Source organism: Sitodiplosis mosellana, unplaced genomic scaffold, assembly GCF_009176505.1.
Source record: "Sitodiplosis mosellana isolate CC-2019 unplaced genomic scaffold, AAFC_SMos_1.0 Smas_scaffold_6257, whole genome shotgun sequence".
In the NCBI taxonomy this organism is placed as follows: domain Eukaryota; kingdom Metazoa; phylum Arthropoda; class Insecta; order Diptera; family Cecidomyiidae; genus Sitodiplosis; species Sitodiplosis mosellana.
Genome location: NW_022601498.1, coordinates 16597 through 39209, shown reverse-complemented (window position 1 = coordinate 39209; position 22613 = coordinate 16597). Strand labels below are relative to the sequence as shown.

The 22613-nt window shown below is 35.4% G+C and overlaps 2 protein-coding genes across 3 annotated transcripts; both read left to right on the top strand.

Annotated features, from left to right (window-relative positions):
* Window positions 1-2513: 2513 nt before the first annotated feature.
* Window positions 2514-4464, top strand: LOC129579578 (uncharacterized). Its single transcript, XM_055469729.1, has 4 exons — window positions 2514-2754; window positions 2902-3088; window positions 3227-3271; window positions 3555-4464. The coding sequence occupies exons 1-4, from the start codon at window positions 2567-2569 to the stop codon at window positions 3936-3938; spliced, it is 804 nt and encodes a 267-aa protein (XP_055325704.1). The 5' UTR covers window positions 2514-2566; the 3' UTR covers window positions 3939-4464.
* A 600-nt stretch (window positions 4465-5064) lies between these two features.
* On the top strand, window positions 5065-11674 carry LOC129579577 (facilitated trehalose transporter Tret1-like). Of its 2 annotated transcripts, none has more exons than XM_055469727.1 (11): window positions 5065-5423; window positions 8978-9089; window positions 9186-9339; window positions 9405-9461; window positions 9548-9719; window positions 9985-10141; window positions 10281-10641; window positions 10739-10867; window positions 10957-11149; window positions 11237-11377; window positions 11496-11674. In XM_055469727.1, exons 1-11 carry the CDS (start codon window positions 5407-5409, stop codon window positions 11623-11625), a joined length of 1623 nt encoding a protein of 540 aa, XP_055325702.1. In that variant the 5' UTR covers window positions 5065-5406; the 3' UTR covers window positions 11626-11674. The 2 variants fall into 2 exon arrangements, with proteins under 2 accessions (XP_055325702.1, XP_055325703.1); XM_055469728.1 differs by lacking the exon at window positions 5065-5423 and adding an exon at window positions 5489-6398.
* The last annotated feature ends 10939 nt before the right edge of the window (window positions 11675-22613 follow it).

The following is a 22613-nucleotide window of genomic DNA, read 5'->3' as shown; positions in this document are numbered from 1 at the left end:
TGAAAATTTGCATGGAGTCTTGATTTCGGTAGAAAATGAGAAAACCAAAATCTTAGGCCTGTAAGTGGCCCACATTCCTGAGTTCACCCAGTGTAAATTTTTCGAAAAATTAAAAAAATCGAAAAAAAGGGTTCGCGCCAACTGAAAACTAACTAAGAAGTAGTTGACACATTGCCAAACCACTGGTATCGTTGGAAAGATAATTGATGGGGCTACAAAAATTGCGAAGTCACCTACCCACTTTGACCCCATTGGGGCCTCCAAAAATGGGTCCAAAGTATAAAAAGTGAAATATCTCAAAAGGGTGGTCGATTTTTGGTATGTTTTTTTTTGCATTTTTTCTGCGCTTATGTCGCGCCGCTTCAGATGGAAAAATAAAATTTCGTGTATAGGTCATTCAATTTTTTGTATTTGGCCTCGGAAAGTAGATCATATCTAATTTTTCAGCGTTTTTGTGGAAAAAATGGTCGAAAATGGCCTGTGACGATGTTTTTGACTGAGAAAACTGCTATTTTTTCGTCTAAATACATAAAGAAATGACCATTTGAATATCGGTTTACCTATGAATTTGGTCTGAAATCGACATTTCTCCATTAAACAAGCGCATGGTCAAAATCCGCATACAATATCACACTTATGGCATAGAAAACTCACCTATGGTGGCCTGGTATGAGTCTATTTCCATGTAATTTTGGACGAGGAATCGATTTAGACTTACCTCAATCCCGTTTGATGAGCCTAAAATGCCGAAAAATGGCCCTGTTCCAGCTTATGTTTTCAACTCGCCATATTTTATACAGAAAATCACTTTTTCTACTTCAAAAATGCCTTATTCTGCGTTCCAACATCAATGGCTTTTATTTTTTGAAGAAATAAACCAAAATTTACCAACTTTTCGAATATTTTGGTCTCAATTTAGCGTTTTGTATAGATATTGGTCCAAAAAACGGTCATTTTGTAGGGGAGGTACCTAAAATATGCATAATTTGATACTTTTGTGTTGAAAAACTGCTATTATTTTTGTAAAATAATGGGGGTCTGTGAACAATAATATATCCATTTGCTTATACTTTGGTCTCAAATCGACTTTTTCATTGGAAAATTCACTCAAAATGAAGATTTTACACATAAAACTCTGAATTGAGTAGAAAAGTTGGTATATTTTGGTTTATTTCTTCGAAAAATAAAATCCATTGATGTTGGAACGCAGAATATGGCATTTTTGAAGTAGAAAAAGTGATTTTCTGTATAAAATATGGCGAGTTGAAAACATAAGCTGGAACAGGGCCATTTTTCGGCATTTTAGGCTCATCAAACGGGATTGAGGTAAGTCTAAATCGATTCCTCGTCCAAAATTACATGGAAATAGACTCATACCAGGCCACCATAGGTGAGTTTTCTATGCCATAAGTGTGATATTGTATGCGGATTTTGACCATTCGCTTGTTTAATGGAGAAATGTCGATTTCAAACCAAATTCATAGGTAAACCGATATTCAAATGGTCATTTCTTTATGTATTTAGACGAAAAAATAGCAGTTTTCTCAGTCAAAAACATCGTCACAGGCCATTTTCGACCATTTTTTCCACAAAAACGCTGAAAAATTAGATATGATCTACTTTCCGAGGCCAAATACAAAAAATTGAATGACCTATACACGAAATTTTATTTTTCCATCTGAAGCGGCGCGACATAAGCGCAGAAAAAATGCAAAAAAAACATACCAAAAATCGACCACCCTTTTGAGATATTTCACTTTTTATACTTTGGACCCATTTTTTGAGGCCCCAATGGGGTCAAAGTGGGTAGGTGACTTCGCAATTTTTGTAGCCCCATCAATTACCTTTCCAACGGTACCAATGGTTTGGCAATGTGTCAACTACTTCTTAGTTAGTTTTCAGTTGGCGCGAACCCTTTTTTTCGATTTTTTCAATTTTTCGAAAAATTTACACTGGGTGAACTCAAAAATGTAGGCCACATACAGGCCTAAGATTTTGGTTTTCTCATTTTCTACCGAAATCAAGACTCCATGCAAATTTTCAGCCAATTCGGAGAGGGTCGATCCAATTCTTGGTCCATTTCGTGTGGAATGGTCGACATCCATTCAAAGCAAATTCAATCCCAATACTTCTTTTAAAAACAAATAAAAACCTAGACAGCTACCTAGAATTTAATTATATTGTTGAACGAAGACAGAGTACGCATTAAGAATTGAGTATTTGTTTGGTAAATTTGGTTTTCAATTTAATTTCAAGTTTCATCCGCAATCCGCAAATGTGCAAATACTTTAAATTTTGACATTAAGTCGGTAAACAATGAAGAAGCTATATGCGCATCATGATATAGTGAAGAAAACGGTAGACAGTAATAATAATGAGAACGTGATTTACAGCAAACACTTTGGTGACCGCTGACCGGTTGTCGTCATCGATTTAAAGTTCTGGCGATCAGGTTTTTTTGTTGGTTTTTAAATATTTACGAAGTCGAAAACAAAATAAAAACCTCTTGCAATCAAATGATTTATGTCAGTCGATGAGTGGAATTGGCTAAGAAGTGATATATAGAATGTTGTGTCTGGTGTTGATAGTTTTTTGTTGTTTAGCTCAAGTGGTTGAGCTAAGACGGTATATTGAAGTTAAAAACCAGAATAGTTTCCCTATTTGGATTGAAACATTAACAAACAACAATGGAGCACCGTTATCCAATGAAATAAAGCGCATAAATCCGGGCGGTGGAATCAAATACGAAATTAGGTATAAAAATTTGCATTCATCGAATATTCGAACGGAAATTATTATCAATTAACCGCTGATTTATTTGAGTTTTGGTAATTTCAAATGTCTAAAAGATTGGAATCATAATTTAGTGTGTAATTTGGGGAAATTCCATTGAATTTTTAGTGATCACGGTTGGGCTGGTAGAGTTTGGCCAAAAATCGGTTGCAATCGAAACGGTGCAAATTGTGAATTTGGACAATCGATCGCACCATGCCCATCTGGAGGCTGCCATCCACCAGCCGATACAAAAGTCGAATTTTTCTTCCCACGAATCAACAGCAACCAAAATTCTTTCTACGATATCAGCTTGGTTAGTGGCAATGTTTGATGTTTTAATCTAAATTTATCTATGATTAAAATATGTTTACGATGTTTGCTCTATTCACAAGCTGACCTTGAATTAATTTATTTATCTTTTTTTTTTTTAATTTAATTTCACTTTCGTTAGGTCGATGGGTTCTCATTAGCAAGTGAAATTATTCCAATCCGAAATGTACGTATTTTGATGTTGAGTTCATTTTCTTTCGAAATCAATTAGATTAGTAACAAATTGAGCATATCAGCACACAAAAAACAAACTGGGCACTTTTTATTTATACAGTTATTTAACCCATTTTCGAGTAATTCGTGAATACGCTGAAATGGGCTAGAAATTGATCGTCTGCCCATAAATATTTTTGTATTCTTATGAAATTGTTTGATTTAATTATTTCGAATAAAAAAAATAGACATAAATTTGAAGTATGCACATTCAAATTGAATGATTCAATTTCCAGGGTAATCATTTCCAACAAGGTACGTGCGTTCGAACTGATTGCCGATTAACACCGAACCAGTGTCCCGGGAATGAGAAGTTTGGTTTGGGCAATTTGTCGGTGCAAAAAAATAATCGACCAGTTGGGTGTTTGTCGCCGTGCAAAAAATGGAACTATCCGGCACCATATGGGCAAGGGCGCAATGAACAGCAAGGCGATGGCAGAAAACTGTGCTGTCCAAGTCCAGTTTCTGTGGAGGAATGTCGAAGAGGCATTGTTGCGCAAACCGAATACGTGAATCTTGTACGACGCGCATGCCCAACCGCATACAGTTTTGCTTATGATGACGATGGTGGTTCACATGATTGTCCATCCGATACCAGTTTCCATGTGACATTCCGTTAATAATGCGTAAAATACTATGAAAACAGAACAAAATATATAGTTAAAATACTTAAAACAAAACAAAAAATACTTCGAACTCATCTTTGAATTGAAAAAAAAATACTTATAACCTATCTTTGTTTGCTTTTTACATTCTTTGCGAATTCGTGTTGCTCATTCTCAAATGAAATTATAGTTTCGTTTTAATTCAAGTTATTCTTTCCATAGTATGGAATCCATACACTATAAATTCATTTGATTTTTTTTGTATAAGAATTTTTTGTTCTAACGATTTGAAGCGAAAAAAACAGCGATGACATTGAATTGTGAAATAAATAGCAATAACTATAATTTCTAAATGATAAAATATTATCATTAAAACGAAAATTCTTTGAATTTCAGGCTTATTCGCTATGGTGTCTGCTTTATAATTTGGTTTATAAACCAGTTATTCAATTTAAATGTATAACAAATTAACAGAAATAAATGTGTGTTTTGGAACCAAAACAACGCCGTTCAAACCATGGAATCGTTCTACAGAAACGTTGATATTATCAAGCTGACGACACTTCAGTACAAACATCATTTGAGCGCTCGCAGCGCCACGAACTCTCGTATCATTTTGTATTGACTTTTCGATAGTTCATGAGTTCGCCGTAGACTTCGTCAAAACGTGTCGTCCCTTTGGATATTATCTCAAACGTTGCGTTCGAGTGTTGAATTTGATTGACAGATTAGCAATAATTAGCAATAAATGACTGAGTGTATGGATCAGTGACATTTTGCCCTAGCTACTTGAGATGCAGACACCGTTACAAGTACAGCGGTAAACATTAAATTTTATGGTTTCCAGAAAGCGTTATAGGTGGCTTTGAATAGCATCGTTTATGATATATTCGTGTCTGAATAGCCGAAACAGATTAACTCGTTTCACCGTGTCAGAGAATTTCGACTGTCTTTTGCCATGAATCACCAACACGCTCTATGCAAAGTGCAAAAACAAAAACTTAACGACTCTTAATTGCGTTCTGATAACACAATTCGCACTTTTTTCTCCGTTGCTCATTGTGTTTTGCACAATTCATGCCACACACACAGAGAGAGAGAGAGGCAGAGGGAGACCGATTGAGAGATAAAGAGAGAGAGAGAGAGAGAGAAAAAAAAAGTGTAATACATATAACGCGTTATTAACGAATCTCAATTGTGTACTTTTTTCGCTTACATTATAGAATAAATATCCGACCAAAAAATTTATTCAGTTTCGAATGTGAAGTGAAACAGTGCACACATTCATTCAATGTGAGATCCATGTGAAAAAAAAACGTTTTGTTTCAATTCATTTCGTTAATCTGACGTCACGAAGCGTGACTTTCATACAAAAATCAACGTTTCCATCAACCAACGAGTCAGTCATAAACGTACGAATCAACAATAAACACTATCATTTGTCGTCAAAAGTACAGGGAAACTGAACGTGAACACTTGAAATATGAAATTTTCGAATGTGTAAGTTGACAAAAATGCTCTTGAAGTGAATTGATTTTGTGACCGGTTCATAGTGAATTCAATGATCTTGAATGATATTGTATTTCCTGGAATTACATTTAAAATGAAAAAAAAAAACGTTACAACAATATTTGCGAACAAGTTTGATGCATTTTTTGGCCTCGTGATGCTGCAAATGTGTCAATATTTTGCTTGGCGATATTTTAAGTGATTTTGGCAGTCTGTACGGAGTTTTTTCGCTGTAAAAGACATTAATCAGTTTAATGATATTTTTCCGTGTTTTTTTTTCATTTAAGATCGGAACAATGAAGGAAGTCGTGTGCAAAAATTATGACTTTTTTCCTATCGGTGTTTGTTTATTAAATGATTTGTGCCATTGTTCTGTTCTATTCAATTCATTATTTTGATTTATCAAAATTATTCATTCTTATTTAATGATTTTATTCATTCTCACCGTATCAAATGGATGAATTCGACGAACTTCTTGACGATTACCATCGATATATATATATGCATTTTATACCGAAAAATTTTCAGTTTCGAAAGAAAAATCGAATAATATCGCATAGGCTATTGGCGGTGATATTTAATCAAATATTTTCATTTCGACATTTCGAGATCCACAGCTCCATTATCTCAGGCTTTATGAGGTAATCAAAACACAATAAAAGAAATGGACGAAACGATCAAAAAACGAATTTACGATCCACCAAAATGTGTTTAAGTAACAATCCGTTTGGAACAATTTTGGTGCATCGTTTAATTATTTTCTGAATGGCTTCGTCTATTTTTTTATTGTTTTTTTATTTTCCCTCATGAATCTTGAGATAATACCGAAATATTGACAAGAAAATATTTGATTAAATATGACCGTCAATGGCCTATACAGTATACACCACTATTCGGGCGAGATAAATGGGCATATTGCAATTAAAATAAAACGCATGTATAGATAGGACCAATCTGAATGTCCAGGTCAGTTTAATCGTTCCAAATATATTTTATTCGCTATATTCATTGAAGATTGTGAAAATAAATGCATCAATTTCATATGCCTCTTCGAGAAGAAAAAAAAAATTCATTAAAATTGCCCAAAGCAGCGATTAACTCGTATCAATAAAGAATAGCAATGATGGTACCATTAAAATGGAAATCCCGGCAAATGGATTCAATCCAATATCAATTTGGTTCGTCATAATCACAAAGCCATAAATCACGTTCGACACACTTTAAATCGCTTAAATGGAGACAAGTACCAGCCGACAATCAGTGCAATATAACCGAACAGTATCAGTAACCACACCATTAAAAATCCATGCGCATTATATTATTTGCATTGGGCGCCTAGCACGCTTTATGTTTTCACTTAATTATACATTCGCTTTCGTTACACGAGAGATTTTATCACGAGAGATATGTGTAACGATGACCTGTTGCAATTAGTTGCCTACAAAATACTATAAAATGGTCTCGCCTACAACATAGTATTCAGCAATAATGCGACGTGTTACCTAAGATGTTGAATTAATTAAACAGGTTCATGTTAAGTCAAAAAGAATAAAACGAACACGGCAAATCTTATTTCTTTACAATTCTGTTCCGCTTAACGAAAAAAGTGAGATGAGCATTTGTAGACCTCGAAAATGATAATAGCACTTTTATGGCTTCACACTCACGATGATTAAATAGAATGATAATACAGTAAGCTATTCAATAGCTAGTAGCTTCTATTCATTCCTATTGAATGGCGAGCCGCTTGCGTCAGTTTGACAGAAGAATGTGAAATGAATAAGATGCAAACACTTGTGATAAGCGCTTCTGTGTGTTGGCTTTAAGTAGCAATATGAAGTACGCTGTTGATGTCACATTCGCGTTGGTCTCTACTCCACTCTTTGAGTCATGAGATAATAAGTTTGTGAATTACATTGTTGGTGAGTTTGTGAATTTTAGCGTAAATCAGAACACAATTCTTGATATTTTCATTGAATCAGTATATTTATAGCTGTACAATTCAATAGCTAACTAAAGCCGTACTATCACGACTAGATACCGAATTTGAACCATTGAATGAAGGGTTTTTTTCGGCAGAACGTCATGCGGTCTGGACGTCATCGTGTCTCAGACACAATGTCCTTTTTTTATGCGCATTCGTGTCTGATTTCTTCAGACACGGCGACGTGAAAGTTTCAGACACAACGTCGTTTTTTTTATGCGCGAAATGCGTTGCCGTGTCTCAGACACCACAACGCGAATGCAGTCCCACAGCGAACCACCTCAAAATTGGAAAATTACAACAGAGTTTTAGGTGAAAATTTTGTAAATAAGGCTCATTTTTTCAATTTTGTGCATGATATTCGATCGGAAGAACTGTGAGATGTCACAGTTTTTCGAGATCATCTGGATATAGCTCGTCGATATGAACCAAAGTCAATGGTTCTTCACTGCATATGGTAATCATTCATAACCAAGGTATACCTTCATAAAAAAGTGAGAAAATATATTTCCTTTCTGTCATTTTCATTTAATTATTTCTTTCATTTATTTACTTTTGAAATTCCAAGCTAAAATCAGCCTTCATAAAAGGATTACAAAATTTATTTCTCTCATTTCCATTTACATTTAACTATTTCATTCACATATTTACTTTTAAAATTCCAAACTAAAATCAGCATTCATAAAAGGATTACAAAAAAGTTCGGGGATTCAGCGTAATGAGTCACTTATCCCCTTTTATTCTGAATTAGTGCCTGAGACCAAATGACGCAAAAACGTCAGACCAGGTAACGGTAAAAAACCGTCGTAGTGTCTCAGACCCCTTGTCGTCTGATAACACAATATTTTGTCAGACCCCTTGTCGCATTATTTTACGACATCGTGTCTCAGACCGTATGACATCCAGACCGCATGACATGTTGCCGTTTTTTTTCGCATGAGCTAAGCCTGAGTTCTGAAATTGACCTTAACCGACACCAATGAAGTGATTCCAATTGTTTAATTCAATCTATTTAATTCAATTTATAATCCAATTTACAGCTCAAACCTAGGAGCGAGACATAAATTTTAGTAGAGTCTAGTTACATTCAATTTTATATATTTTTGACATAAAACCTCTAATTTTTATAGTTTTGGTGCAAAAGTGCTAATATTATGCTATCATTTCTAGTAAAATCGGTTACAGAACGTATTACACTGTCAATAGAACGCTTATGGAAGACCTATCGGGACTATTTTGTAAACAATACGTCCATAAGCGTTTACATTGGCAAAGGATCTCGGAAATTTGTGCTTAGAACGTCAAAGCAATTGACATTTCAATGCTTTTAAGTCAGTAGAACGTCAATGCTGCTAATGACATTGACGTTTTAGGCAAAAGCAACATAAACGATTTCCGAGATCCTTTTCTAATTCCTTCTATTTTTCCTATTATCGTTGAATAATGTTCTAATTTTACTCATTTAAGTTTCGTGTCCCCCCCTAGGCTCAGGAAATTCTCAATAGAAATTTGTTTGAGTGATTAAATTCTTGATTGATTAAATTGTGTCCCATTTATTTAGATTCTCTGGTATACTGGAGAGAAAAAAGTCAACAAAGAGTTTTGATGTAAATGTAAAGCCATGTGAGCCCACATCCAATGAAATTAGTTCATTCAGACGATATTTGCCGCAGGTAAGATTTCAAATCAATGTCAATACTTGAATACATGTCTGTTATTGAATCAGTTGTATTGTTCCCACACTTGTTTCGAAAATTTCATTGAAAAAGGTGTTGGCCAGCTCGGCAAAGAATATGTTAATTGTGGATTTTGGTTTATCGATTGCATTTTCTACAATTTTAATTCCTGCATTGTCTGGGCTGAATCCAGCCCTCAATCCAAATGAAACACTTACCATTACACCAGATGAAGCAACATGGCTTGGTAATTGATTTATAATTTAAAAAAAAATCATAATAAAAGACGGCTAACCATTGGAACATTTTCAGCGAGCATAACGGTAATTTGTCAACCGATAGGAGGATTTACTTCGGGATTTTTAACTGGTAATGTGATTAGTATTTTGTTTCATAATGAGCGATAATCTAAAATAGAAAACCAAGTAATTCAACTTAAAATTTGCATAAAACAGAGCCACTTGGAAGAAAGTATGCCTTGATAATGGTCAATATTCCATACGTGATTGCCTGGATAATGCTATACTATGCAAATTCATTGACGATGATTTACATTTCGTTCGTATTGCTTGGCATTGGCCTTGGATTAATGGAAGCGCCAATTTTTACATATATAGGCGAGATCTGGTAAGGGTTCGTCTAATGAGTATTTTGATTAAATTGCTTTTAACTATATAGGTTTATTGCTTTAAGCCAGTATATTTGACTCGATAAATTACATAGCAGATTTCAATTGAATGTCATTGACAACGACTCAAGTAGTATAACAATGCCGGTTCTGGCACATAGGAATCGGCATTTTTATACTACTGACTCATTGATTAATTTATCTTTTTAATTTTTATTCTGGCTTTGTTTCTAACTTTGTCTTTGTGTCAATTTATTTGCAAAGTGAGCCGAGCATCCGAGGTATTTTAACAGCTACAGCAAGCATAGCGGCAGCGTTCGGGATGGGTATGGTCTACTTTTTGGGGACTCAAACATCTTGGCGGAATGCAGCATTGATTTGTGCCATGATACCAATTCTGTCCATCATTTTCATCTCGTTTGTACGTAATATTTTCCTATTTTTGTTCATATTTTCTTTTGGATCGACATTTATGTCGCTTTGAGTGATTTTTTTGAGCTTTATGTATGTTCTATTAAAATATTGTTCTAATCAACATTCCATCTATATGCGTATCTCAGATGCCCGAAACGCCGTTGTGGTTACTTTCGAGAAACCGTCAAGAAGATGCATTGAAGTCATTACAATGGCTTCGCGGTTGGGTCGACTCAAAAACCGTTCGAAATGAGTTCAATGACTTGCAACGATGCCGAATCAGTGCCCAAATATGCTATCAATGTGAAAAACAAAATAAAATATGCAAACATCCTCCGCCGACCATACGAGACAAAGTCCGAGATCTTTTTCGCCGACGAACTCTGCGTCCATTCATTTTACTTGCGAGTTTGTTCTTTTTTGCCGCTTTTTGCGGCATCTCACCGTATCGCCCGTACATCGTTCAAATTCTATACTTCTACAAATCACCAATCGATCCAAATCAAGGTAAGAAGAAAATGGGTCGCTTACAAAAGAAAGAAATAACAAATTGAAACAACAGAACTTTTATTTAATCTGCAAATCTCCCTTTTTCCAAATCAAGTGGTTGTCTGGCTTGGATACATTGGATTCGCTGCAAATATTATGCTAGTTATAACTATCCGGTCGTTTGGAAAACGCTCAATTTATTTGTGTTCAATGGCTTTTATTATTCTAATTCTATTTGGACTAGGTACGTACTTTATCGTAGGTTTAACAAGAAAGAGAAAAGGATGAATTAAAAAGAAAAAAAACCTAACAAATCAATATTCATTATTTTAGGAATTTACGGCTTCGTTTACCTCCCGTTAGAATCAACATCGTTTGACATCAATTTGAACTCAACTCATGTGGATGAAAATGCACCAGCCATTCAATACTTTCCCATCGTAGCATTCCAAATGCTCCAGTGTCTGGGCAATTTCGGTGTTTCATCTATTCCGAACATGATGCTTTCTGAAGTCTTTCCATTCAAGTAAGTTCAGCTGATCTAAGCTTATTGCTGATATTTTGATTCACCTTTTCTAAACACTAAAATGTTAACTACTTGGTACTAAAACAGGTCGAAGGCCTTTGCAACTGGTATTGTTGGCGCGTTATTCTATTTGTCAATGTTTTTGGCATCAAAATCATTTTATGCATTGGAAGTTCTGCTGACACTTCCTGGGCTGAGCATTTTTTATGGCTTCTTAGGTGTTGTTGGGTAAGCTTCGATAAAAATGGATAAATTACAATCGGCTGTAAACTGTGCAATGCACACGTGTGCATGAATCATCACGAAATGTTCATTTATCTTCCATATTTCTATGGAAAAAATTTAGATTCATTGCAATGTACCTGACGTTACCAGAAACCGAAGGACGAACTCTGGAAGACATTGAGAGCTACTTTTCGGACCGAAAACGTAAACTCAATGACATCAACATTCCTCACAAAAATGAAATATCATAACATGTTAGAATTACTTTATTCAATAAAGTGAACAATTTTTGAGATTGAATTGATAGAGTTCGTGATTTTTTTGAACCTTCAAATTATAAAACTACTGAAGAAACCCTAGAAATTCCCATAGTTTCTGGAACCAATGAATTCCAATTTGGCCGCTTCTCTTCATTTTCATTCTTCGTTCTTGATTTTATCCCATTTTTTCTGCGTTATTATTTGAGGCCCAGTGCTGTCCGAACTTTTTTCAGTGTCGCCACAGAAGTGGCCATGACAACAACAGGAAACTATACACACTTTTTCTTGACCAACAACAAGATATTTGACAAAGAGGGCGATTTCTTCTGGACATTTCTATGTACAGCTGTTGGCGCCCTCTTTGCTAGATTTTAAGAACTAATGAGAGTTTCCTATCATTGAGCCATGAGATCGAGTCAATGGCCGGTGGCCACTTGTTTATTACGAAGTTCAGATTCCGAAATGTTGTTGAGAATCTATATCTTGAGTTAGTGCATTACAGCTGAATTAGGTAGCAAACATCTCCATAATTCCATTAATCAACCCAATTTCTTCATTTGTCAACTCAAAGTGAAATATCAAATTCAAAGTGAGTTTGTTTTGTACCGAGAAAACGAAATGCAATCAAGCGACTTCCTATTCTGATTGTTAACATTGATAAAATCATTCATATTTTTTTACAACAGAATGAGAAGTCACCGAATTGTGTTTTAATTTTCAAAGAAATATTGATTAAATATTTTTGCAATTGAATCAATTTCAATGATAAAGTCCAGAGCCTATTGTTGAAGAAATTCTATTGTTGATATGAGATGGTAATTTACATAGGTTCTGACGTTGGGGATTTAAGGAGGGAGCAATTTTGGAAAAAGATAAAAATTTTGATGGGTAATTTCAAAAATTGGGTGCCCTGATTTTAAACATTGAATGGGTAAATGTTAATTTGAGTCTCAAGGGGATAGTAAAAGGTAACCTAGATGCCCTAGTCAGATGACCAATGATGGTACTCTAATGAAACTGTATGTAAAATTGAATGGTTTGGAGCGAAAACGTAATACAGAAAAGTTGAGCGGAAAAATGTCAAATGAAAAGGGGTAGCTATATAGTTCACTATAGTTTACTATACAGTTTACTATATAGCTATCCCTTTTTCCGCTCAACTTTTCTGTATTACATTTTCGCTCCAAACCATTCAATTCTTACTTGACATTTGGAAATTTAACGCCACCGCATTCAGTTTTTGTGAAATTTGCAAGACACTCTAGCTCACAATTGTGCTGAGTATATACTTTGAAGAAACGTAACTGTCGCTCTGAACCGAAGAAACACTGTCGTTGATATGGCTGATAACTTCGTAGATCATCTGAAGTGGTCATCATTTGTGGCTTGATTTCTATCAACATTTCTTTTGAAATCTTGAAGTGGTTCACGGCACAAAGGTTGCATATCCGATGGGTTGAAATTAATTTGAACGTATAATCCAGCTGTTTCTTCAGCATCAAGTACTCGATACGGGTATATGCCGATGGGGTTTTCGTCGCTATTGTTGTAACCATTTTCCATGTCCCAATGCGCTACATTTGGGTTCTGAACTAAGTTCATCATTCCCGAAGTCATCCTGAGAAAATGTATTCAATATGAATGAATTCCTTTTTAAAACATCGAACTACTGCGGCCAGCCAATGTGAAATGCATACTCATCTGTGTGAATGTCCCGGCGATAGGGCCAACACCTTCCTCAGTTAAAATTGGATACCATACATCATTATATACTTCGTACGATCCATATGGCCAGTTTACACCGAGTACAGTATCATCCCAAGCGCGACTCCACACTTAGCTTCTAAATGTGACACCGTAGTAAGTGTGGGCATACGTTTTGCGAATAAGCGACAAAGAGAATGGAAACAAGTGCGCGTGTATTAGTCGCTACATTGAGAAGCATCGCATCAGGCTACTCACTACCACACGCGCACTTGTTTCCATTCTCTTTGTCGGTTATTCGCAAAACGTATGCCCACACTTACTACGGTGTCACATTTAGAAGCTAAGTGTGGAGTTGCGCTTGGGATTGAGCACTGGACCGGTGTTCAATATTTGTTGAAAAATCGAGTTGTCCAAGAAATTTTGCCCCAAATCAATGTGTTTGATCGAATGTTCGTCACACAGATGCATCACACTCTCCATGTACTTCATTCTACAGTTTATTCAGACACAAATCGTTTCGAATTTATTTAAAAACTTTTTTTTGTCATTGTTCTAGATTGCCTACGTTTCAACCGACATCTTGTCTTTTTGTCCCATTCTGATCATTTGAAAAGCCTCTGTAAAATTCAATTGCCTGTCCAATCTGCTGCTACTGAATTTCGATTCTGGACAAATTGTAACCGCTGGAAATGGAATCGACCAAATCGGAGTCATTCTCTCTGTAAAACTCACAACCACTGGCCTCTCATCCCATGTAATCCATGCGTTCCGAGTCAAAAGCCCGCATATAAACAGCACCATGGCAAAAGCAATAATCCACCAAGCCCTAGTTTGGACGAAACGTTTATTATCGTATTAAACGTATATTATCTCATTTTCATCTAAACTTCAAGTTCGCAAACCCTTCTGTCCAATAGCGACCTCGTTCTGAGAAGTAATGCAAACCAGCAGAAATGGTTTTTCCTGTGAAAAAGTCCGAAATTATCGCCCAAGTAACCTGAAAATGCATTTCAAATTCAGTGATATAATATGTGAAAAATCAATATTTTCTGGTACCTCAGTTCGATTTCCATATTTTATCGTATCCCAAAAGTCTTTTTTATACTTTTTACCAGAACCAGTTGATCTAACACACGCATCATTGGAATCATCAGCTAAATCGATCGATTCATTATTTTTCGTTGAGCATCCTGGTATTAGTTCCATTATTTTGTAACTAAACCTAAGATCTATTTCTTTAACACGAGTAATTAATTATTATGAATAAACGTTCCATTTTACACTTCGTTTTAAGTTGGTGGATATGGTATTTGAAATTTATGTAAACTTACAGTAAATAGGTATGACTGCTTTACCTTTGTTCTGTGAATCTGTAAAAATCACGATCCAAATCAAACTTTGCCGACCCGAAATGAGGAACACCCAACTGAAAATGAATAAATGGAAGAATAATTCTATAGTATAGAATGGCCATTTTTGCAACATTACCTTATATCATCGCTCCCCGGGCTGAAAAAGTTTCCTTTTGATGTTAAAAAAACAATTAAAAAATTTGAAACCTACCACTATAAACGTCAGCGATCAACATCAACAGAGACACTATAGCACATAGCATTAAACGCACTATTGCTTCACTCTTTGTACACACTTTGACATCACTTATGCTTTGGCGCGCGTCGTACGTTTTTCAAACGTTTATGTTTGATTCAAGTATTTCACCGATTTCACCGAATTTTCTTACTCAATATCAATATATTCATTCTTACTTGGAAGTTTTTTTTTATTGCAATGATGTTTTAAAATATATTTTGTCGAGAAATATTTTTTTTTTCAATTTCCAAAATTAAATGAAATCAAAACACATAACATGAAACGCATTCATAGCGAAATGCATATGTATTAGTTTGTACTTATTCATTATAATGTATTTAGATAGGACGCTAGCGCGGCCTGTTTGAAACCGATCGGACAATATTTGATGGACCCAAAAAATGTAGGTAGTTGGAAAAAGTCAATTTTATTGAAATTTCGTTATTTTTTCGTTTTTTTTTCTTACATAAATCACTACAATACGCTAATATTGATATATAATGGTGAATTTATTGTTTTAATTCAAATTAGCAACGATTTACGACGCTTGAGAACGATCAGTCAACATCGATTTTGTATGAGAAGGATATTTTTTCCGGTATGAGTCGACAACTTGCAATATAAACTGAATTTCTTCTTCGTTGTGTGTTAAAACACGATTATAATCCTTCATAAATTTAACACCACGTTCTGCAGTATCGTTAGTGACCAATAAATTTTGGAAGAAATCTGAAGCAGTTTTATATTCCTCGTTGTCTTTCCATACAGATGGGTCGAGCTCGAAAAAATCAGTTTCAAGCTCGAATTTTGAAAAGAAAATTTTGGTTTTATACGAAACAAAATCTGATAAATCACGTTTTACTAAATCTTGCACACTTGAATACTTGCGGTAGTTGACAAAAGCTACAGCAGGTTTTTTTGCTTTCAAACGACACACCATTTCTCGCTTGGTTTCGATTGAAACATTCGGATCGAAGAATGCCAGCCCCACTGTTTCTGGAGTCAGATACCACAAGTGATTCTTCATTTTTTCAATTACTACGGCAGATATATCTATATCAATTTTGGAATATTCGTTAGCGGCACGCAAAAAATTCAAATCTTGATTGGGAGATTCAATAGAATTCGTACATCCGTACCAGACCTTAATGTAAACTAGGCTCGCCCGTGGTCAAAATTTGACCACACAAACAAAAAAATAACTACTAATATTTTATATAATTAATTATTTATACTCTCACAATTACCGAAGTAATTTTTTCATTGGAGGTAAAATGTTGAATTACCATCAATGAATTTTTTTGATGGCGAGAATGCGAGAATGTGATTAATTTCAACTGACGCTGTTGTACCCTTTGAATGTGGCAATTCCTTGCACACACTTCGTTTGGTTGCGTTCATTGTGTGTGATCACTTTGGTGTGCGTAAACACGATTGTGCATGAAACATTCAGTGTGATGACAACCGATTGTCAAAAAATGAAAACAACATCAGAAATCTTTGCAAATCGTATCGTGTAATAGCCGAAGAAGGCTAAATAACAAATTCAAAAAGCCTTTTTTTCGTGTTGCAAAGATGATTCGAGATGATTGTTGTTAACAATTCAATGTTTTGTGCCATTTGGAATTTAGATTCAATTCACTGTTCACTGCTGCAACACATTTGATGAAAATTTGATAAAAACAATCAAAAAGATTTATTTCTCACTAATTATACGTGCTTGGTGTGTTTTCTCACTCTTCAAATGCCCTGTTAGCGGCTTTTTTCCACTGAATTCAAATTTACCTACCGAATAAAAACATTGATGGTAATTCAACATTTTACTTTACCTCCAATGGAAAAATTACTTCGGCAATTTGTTATTTTGCGTACTACTTCTGACGATTTGCCTACTTCGAATTGTGAGAGTAGTTTCGCCAATTTCTCTTTCCCTCCACACAAAACATTCGACTCTTTCAATCATGTATATCTGTGCACGCACACAAAGGAAAGTAAAAAATTCATCCATTCCTTTCATACATATGCTATAAAATGCCGTGCAATTCACAGGAATAGAAATGACTTTGTGTGAAACCCTGACGTCACACAATAAATAGAAACGATAGCGATGTAGAAAATGCGAAATGAAAAAAAATGTCGGAGATGGATGCTTCTCTTTGTGATTCATAGTGTTTACCAATGTGTCACAGTGTGTCACAGAGAACATTCGTGTGCAGCTCAAAACATTGTCTCTCTGTTTAGTCTGTATATCTGCGCACGCACACAAAGAGGAGCAAAAAACGTTATTCATTGCAGTGCACACAAATCGAACTCTTTCTCAATACTCTCTCTCATTCCACTGTCTCAACAGTTTATATGCTGTACATTTCAGCGACCAAACTGAACATTGTATATATCACTGCTGACAAAGTGTCAAGAGCAAATAAACAAAAAACGAAAACAAACAACGAAAGAATATTGCGAATTTCACGGCGAATATTTCAATAAATAAATGGTGAAATTATTCAGTGAGTATGGAAACAAATTAATATTTCCTTCAACAAATCGAAAAATATGAAGTCATTTTTTTCGTTGTTCGTATCACGTGTTTTATTCACTTTTTAGACACGATGCAACGACCGATTGGAATTGTGTCAAAGAAATACGGTGTTTCCACTCGATTCACCAGCTACGTATTTTCAATCACAGACATGGACAAATGGGAGAGTGATGAACGCAAACTGATCGATGAAATGGAAAAACGAATCATTTTTCTGAAATTCACGGTCCGTGTTGCACCACTGTTGACACAATAACAAAATGAATTGGAAGTGCTTGCGCTGACAGAGCAAATGAGGGTTCCTTGCCACGTTGCTGCTATCACAATTGCCACGTTGCTGTTACACGACTGTCAAGAAGAGAAATGGTGGAATTTCTACAATGCGTATTGGGTGATTTGGATCACATCATCGACTTTTGGCTCCCATAGTCGCGCATTAATATTTCAAAATGAAACATCACAAAAAGTGAAACTATACTTCTTATTATTTCAATAAAAAAAAACCATTCCATTTCCCAGACAAAACACATACATTATTCCCACTCAATTCCATAATTTTCTCATTCTTTTACACACTGTATCTCTATTTACGGCTCAATGAGAAGCATGTATTTGTTGTGGTTTTAAGTTTCGCTTTGTTCTATCTCCGCTCTTCTACATCACAGCACAACCACACAACAGCAAAACGAACAGCCGAACAAATAAACATGTACAGACATGTCTACTGTGTAATGCTCGTACAGCGATAATTTGTGACTACGAAATTGGTTAACTTTTCAATTCTATGGGCGCTGCCATATTGAAAATTTACGTGCGATATGATGCACGCACTCAATAGTTCCACTTATTTTAATAAGGAATCTCTATAGGTGGCGCTGCCACATCGTCATTGACATCGAGTCAAATATTGTCAAATATAAAAACATTCTTTATATAGGCTTTTATCGCAGTACGGTAATGCTGTTCTGCTATGCTACCGCATTCATTCTATAAGCATTTGGACCCACGAATATATAACGGCAGTGTGGCCGTATGGATAACGCATACGTTGAAATCAAAAGGTCTGAGGTTCGGAACACAGCTAAGGGAGTGGCGGGTGGAAGTTTTTTTTCCCTTTTTTCTAATAAATTATTAAATAATAACAAAATTTAATTTTTTTTCATAGAAAAACACCACAAAAAATTTTTCTTCAACAAAATTACAAAAGAATCAATCATTTCAGCGTATACAACCGCAAAAACATAGATTCCATTGAATTTCATTTTCAAAATAAAAAAAACACAATTAAACCATTTCAAATATTGAAAAAAAAATTTAACATGAAAATATACACAAAATAGCAATACTCATTCAAAATAAACATAAAAAAATTTAAAAAAAAAATAAAAAAAGTTTTCGACCACATAATAAATCGAACCCCAGACCCTCAGAACAACACGCAAAAGACTTTCCCACACGGCCACACCGTTTATACATACAGTACAGCTCAAACAGCACTTGACTTGTGCTGTATGCGTAGAACGACCATTTCATTATTTTTTCACGAAATGAGCAACTTCCACTCAACCGATTTGAACGGCAGAAGTACCATTCGAAAGATAATCACGCGTAGATGCGATTAAAGCCAAAAAAACACTACATACGACACATACAGCCGGAGTTATGGCCGTTTGAGTGAATTCCGATACATTTTATATGGGGAAAAGTCATCATCACTCAAACGGCCATAACTCATGTCTCAAATGTCAAAAGTGAGTGTTTTATGGCTTTGTGCACATCTACGCTCGGAGACCTTTCGAATGGTACCCATGCCATCCAAATCGGTTGAGCATAAGTTGGTCAAAAGTGTACCACCAACTTTGCATTTGTAGATTAATATATAGATTTTAACGACAAAAATTGAAACATCTCGAATAGAATTGAGCTCTCTCTTAGATAAATTGAATTGGCTACGAAACAGGAAAATTTTCAGACAGTAAATTGCTTTTGACATAAATCTTGCATTAGAGGTTGCACCACATGTATGAAAAGCGCCACCGTCACCACCAAGGAATGTGATCGTGAGCTCCAACAGCTCCTTATAATCGCTACGTATTTGAGTATGTTCGATTTGGTTTTGGCAAAACTGTTTGATTTGTTCACGTTCATCATTGGGAATTTTTGAGCAGACAATTGAGTCATCAAGGCCAGAATTGAATTGATCTCGTTTGATTTCGTGCCATACATCAGCGAATCGATTGAAAATTAGAGTTTCAGGTGCACTGCTGCTGCCACACTTCTTCTCAAAGACATTTTTAAGCACAATTTCATGAACATGATGGCGGCATGCAAGATAAATGAGTTTCCGGCCGAGAAGTTCTTCCAAAAGAACATAAGCACCACTCTTATGGCCAGTATTTGAGGAAGTTGTATCAAAGCTACAGGCCACAACTCTTTCAGAAATGTTCCATTCAACTAGAATATTATAAACGGCTTGAGCAATATTTTTTCTCGTACCCGATTCAATTTTCGGAGCGCCTAAAAATTTGAAACTTCCATTGTAGCTAACAAGAACTGCTATACGATCTAATTTGGATCTGCCGCACAAATCATTCAAAAATTTTTCCATCCCAGTGAACCACAAAACGATCGTTAGTACTTAACTATTTTATAGTAAAATAAAAGGATAGAAAAAACCTAAATATACATTAAAAACACGTGTAAAATTCTTATTACGTTGTCTATGAAATCGGATTTTGATTCATCATATTGAATTTGTCGATTTTCCTCACGCGATTCTTGTAGAGAAGTACGATTAAGGACTAAATTATCGGCAGGAATCACCAAAGCATCTACCGTTGCCATCAATATATGCATCGCCTCTCTGTTCGACAACTGATCGCGAAGAAAAAAGAAGAGCTCGAAATGATCTTAATTTTTCAATCTCATTTTTTTCACCTTCGCTTTATCAAGTGCGGCGCATAATCGTAGTGTAATCCATTTCTTTTTCGGAGTGGAGCGGCGTGTCTGTTGTGGTGGTACTTCAAAAACATCATCTGCTTCTGCATTGTATTCAATATCCGAATCACCTACATAATTTACTATAATGGATTAAAATGAGCAATAATAATTGGATAAGCAGCCATCATACTAATCAGATTGTTGCAAATTCGTGGCTTGCTCATGTCTTGTTTTTCGCGCGTCTTCCTTTTCTTTCCGCAATTTCGATCTTTCTTCTTTGCCTGCCAATTTCATATCGACACCCAACATTGAACCTGGTCGTCCTTTTTGCCGCTGTTTTTCCAAAAATTCTTTGTCTTCTTCATTTCTCATCGTCTCCAGAGCATTGGCAGCCGCAATGTCAAAAAGATCATCTAAATCGTCCATGAAAGAACTAAATTTTTCTTTCATTCCGAATGATATTTGTTCCACGTTTACTTTGTTAAAGGCATTCCAGTCATCGTAAATTTTAACAATTTTGTCGGCACATTTATCTTTTCGGCGAGTTGGTATACGTGCTTGCTGCCAAAATATCAAAACAGCATCAATGGTTAGATTTGCGCTCTCTTTGGCGCTTAATTTCACAAAACGCATGTTATAGAAAAACACTTCCAAAACTTGTCTGTTCGACGGCAACTTAGCTCCGACAATTTGATGTGAAACGTGCCCAATCAAAGCAATTTGTCGTTGTTTTTCATCAGCCTTACGAGTTTTCACCGATGAAACACTTGATTCCAATGATTTTGCCATTTTTATCATAAATTATTTGGAATATTGAACAGCTTATTCGTTGCACTTGATGATGAAAATGATGAAATACATTGCACAATGTTCACAAGTTTGACGTTTAAATTTGACTTTGACACTTCGACTCGTGAATGAACGCTTTGGTTGAAAATGATCAACCCTGCACATACTCAAGCGTCGTAAATCGTTGCTAATTTGAATTAAAACAATAAATTCACCATTATATATCAATATTAGCGTATTGTAGTGATTTATGCAAGAAAAAAAACGAAAAAATGACGGAATTTGAATAAAATTGACTTTTTCCAACTACCTACATTTTTTGGGTCCATCAAATATTGTCCGATCGGTTTCAAATTTTTTAATTGTTTTTTTAAAATCAAAAGGAAACTTTTTCAGCCCGGGGAGCGATGATATAAGGTAATGTTGCAAAAATGGCCAGGCTAACCCATAAAGTGGACTGAATGTGATTTTTCCGAGTGGATGTATTCAAAAGAGTTGTAAAGTTTTTCTCTGGCCACAATTTTGCCGAAGACAGTAATCCAAACAAAAGTATACTGTCCGATTTATGGTCAAAAAATAGGGAAAATCATCTGAAAAATCGACATTTTGTCCCACAGCCTCCATCCATGACCTCCTGAACCTCGAGTTTGCTATCAGTTTTATAGAGGCTATCATTCTGAACAATTTTGTCGAAGACAGTATTGAGAAATTTCCAACGGTTGGTGAAATAAAGCCGAAGAAAGTTTTTTTCAAAACCTTACAAAATAAAAAAATCGTACAAAATGTATACCGCCATAAAAAAAAATTGTGACCCGCTGTGGACAAACTAATGATGGGGTTTTGCTAGATTTGGCATCTACTTTTACCCTATAACAGCTGTTTGCTCAGTCCTGGAGTTGCCAAATTTTGTTGTACAGTGTTTTTTTACAGAATGCGTAGATTCGTGCCAATGCCAGCGTTTTTACTTTATTCAATGATGAAAAGTAAATACGATTCCGTATATTCTTGCATTGACTAACACTGTAGCTATTGCAATTGTTCACGAACAAAGCAATACAACCATGGTACGTAAGCCTGAATGTAACGCAAGGGTATGAGTCATATAGTTTGATCATTCAGCATGTAAGTGATGGTTGAAACGGAATGTGTTCTATGCATACCGCGAAGATGTAAACATATCCATATTCAGATAGCTTTGTCAATTGTACACCACTCATCACTTCAATGATGAGAAATATTTACATTGAATTTGAAGTTTAATGTTCATGATCTAATTGGATTATTTTTAAAACCATAGTGAAGGCAGTGAAGGACTGAATGTAAACATCTAGCATTTTCGATGCGATTCATATGACAGCCTAAGAACAAAATAACAACTTCTGAGCTCTTTGCCGATAAAAGAAACGAAAAAAAA

What these genes read in the sequence shown, in the direction of transcription:
- LOC129579578 (XM_055469729.1), top strand. Translation starts at nt 2,567, where the DNA reads ATGTTGTGTCTGGTGTTGATAGTTTTTTGTTGTTTAGCTCAAGTGGTT. An exon ending in GGAATCAAATACGAAATTAG is followed by an intron (nt 2,755 to 2,901) that starts GTATAAAAATTT and finishes TTGAATTTTTAG; the next exon opens with TGATCACGGTTGGGCTGGTA. An exon ending in CTTTCTACGATATCAGCTTG is followed by an intron (nt 3,089 to 3,226) that starts GTTAGTGGCAAT and finishes CACTTTCGTTAG; the next exon opens with GTCGATGGGTTCTCATTAGC.
- LOC129579577 (XM_055469727.1), top strand. An exon ending in ACATATATAGGCGAGATCTG is followed by an intron (nt 9,720 to 9,984) that starts GTAAGGGTTCGT and finishes TTATTTGCAAAG; the next exon opens with TGAGCCGAGCATCCGAGGTA. An exon ending in GGCTTCTTAGGTGTTGTTGG is followed by an intron (nt 11,378 to 11,495) that starts GTAAGCTTCGAT and finishes GAAAAAATTTAG; the next exon opens with ATTCATTGCAATGTACCTGA.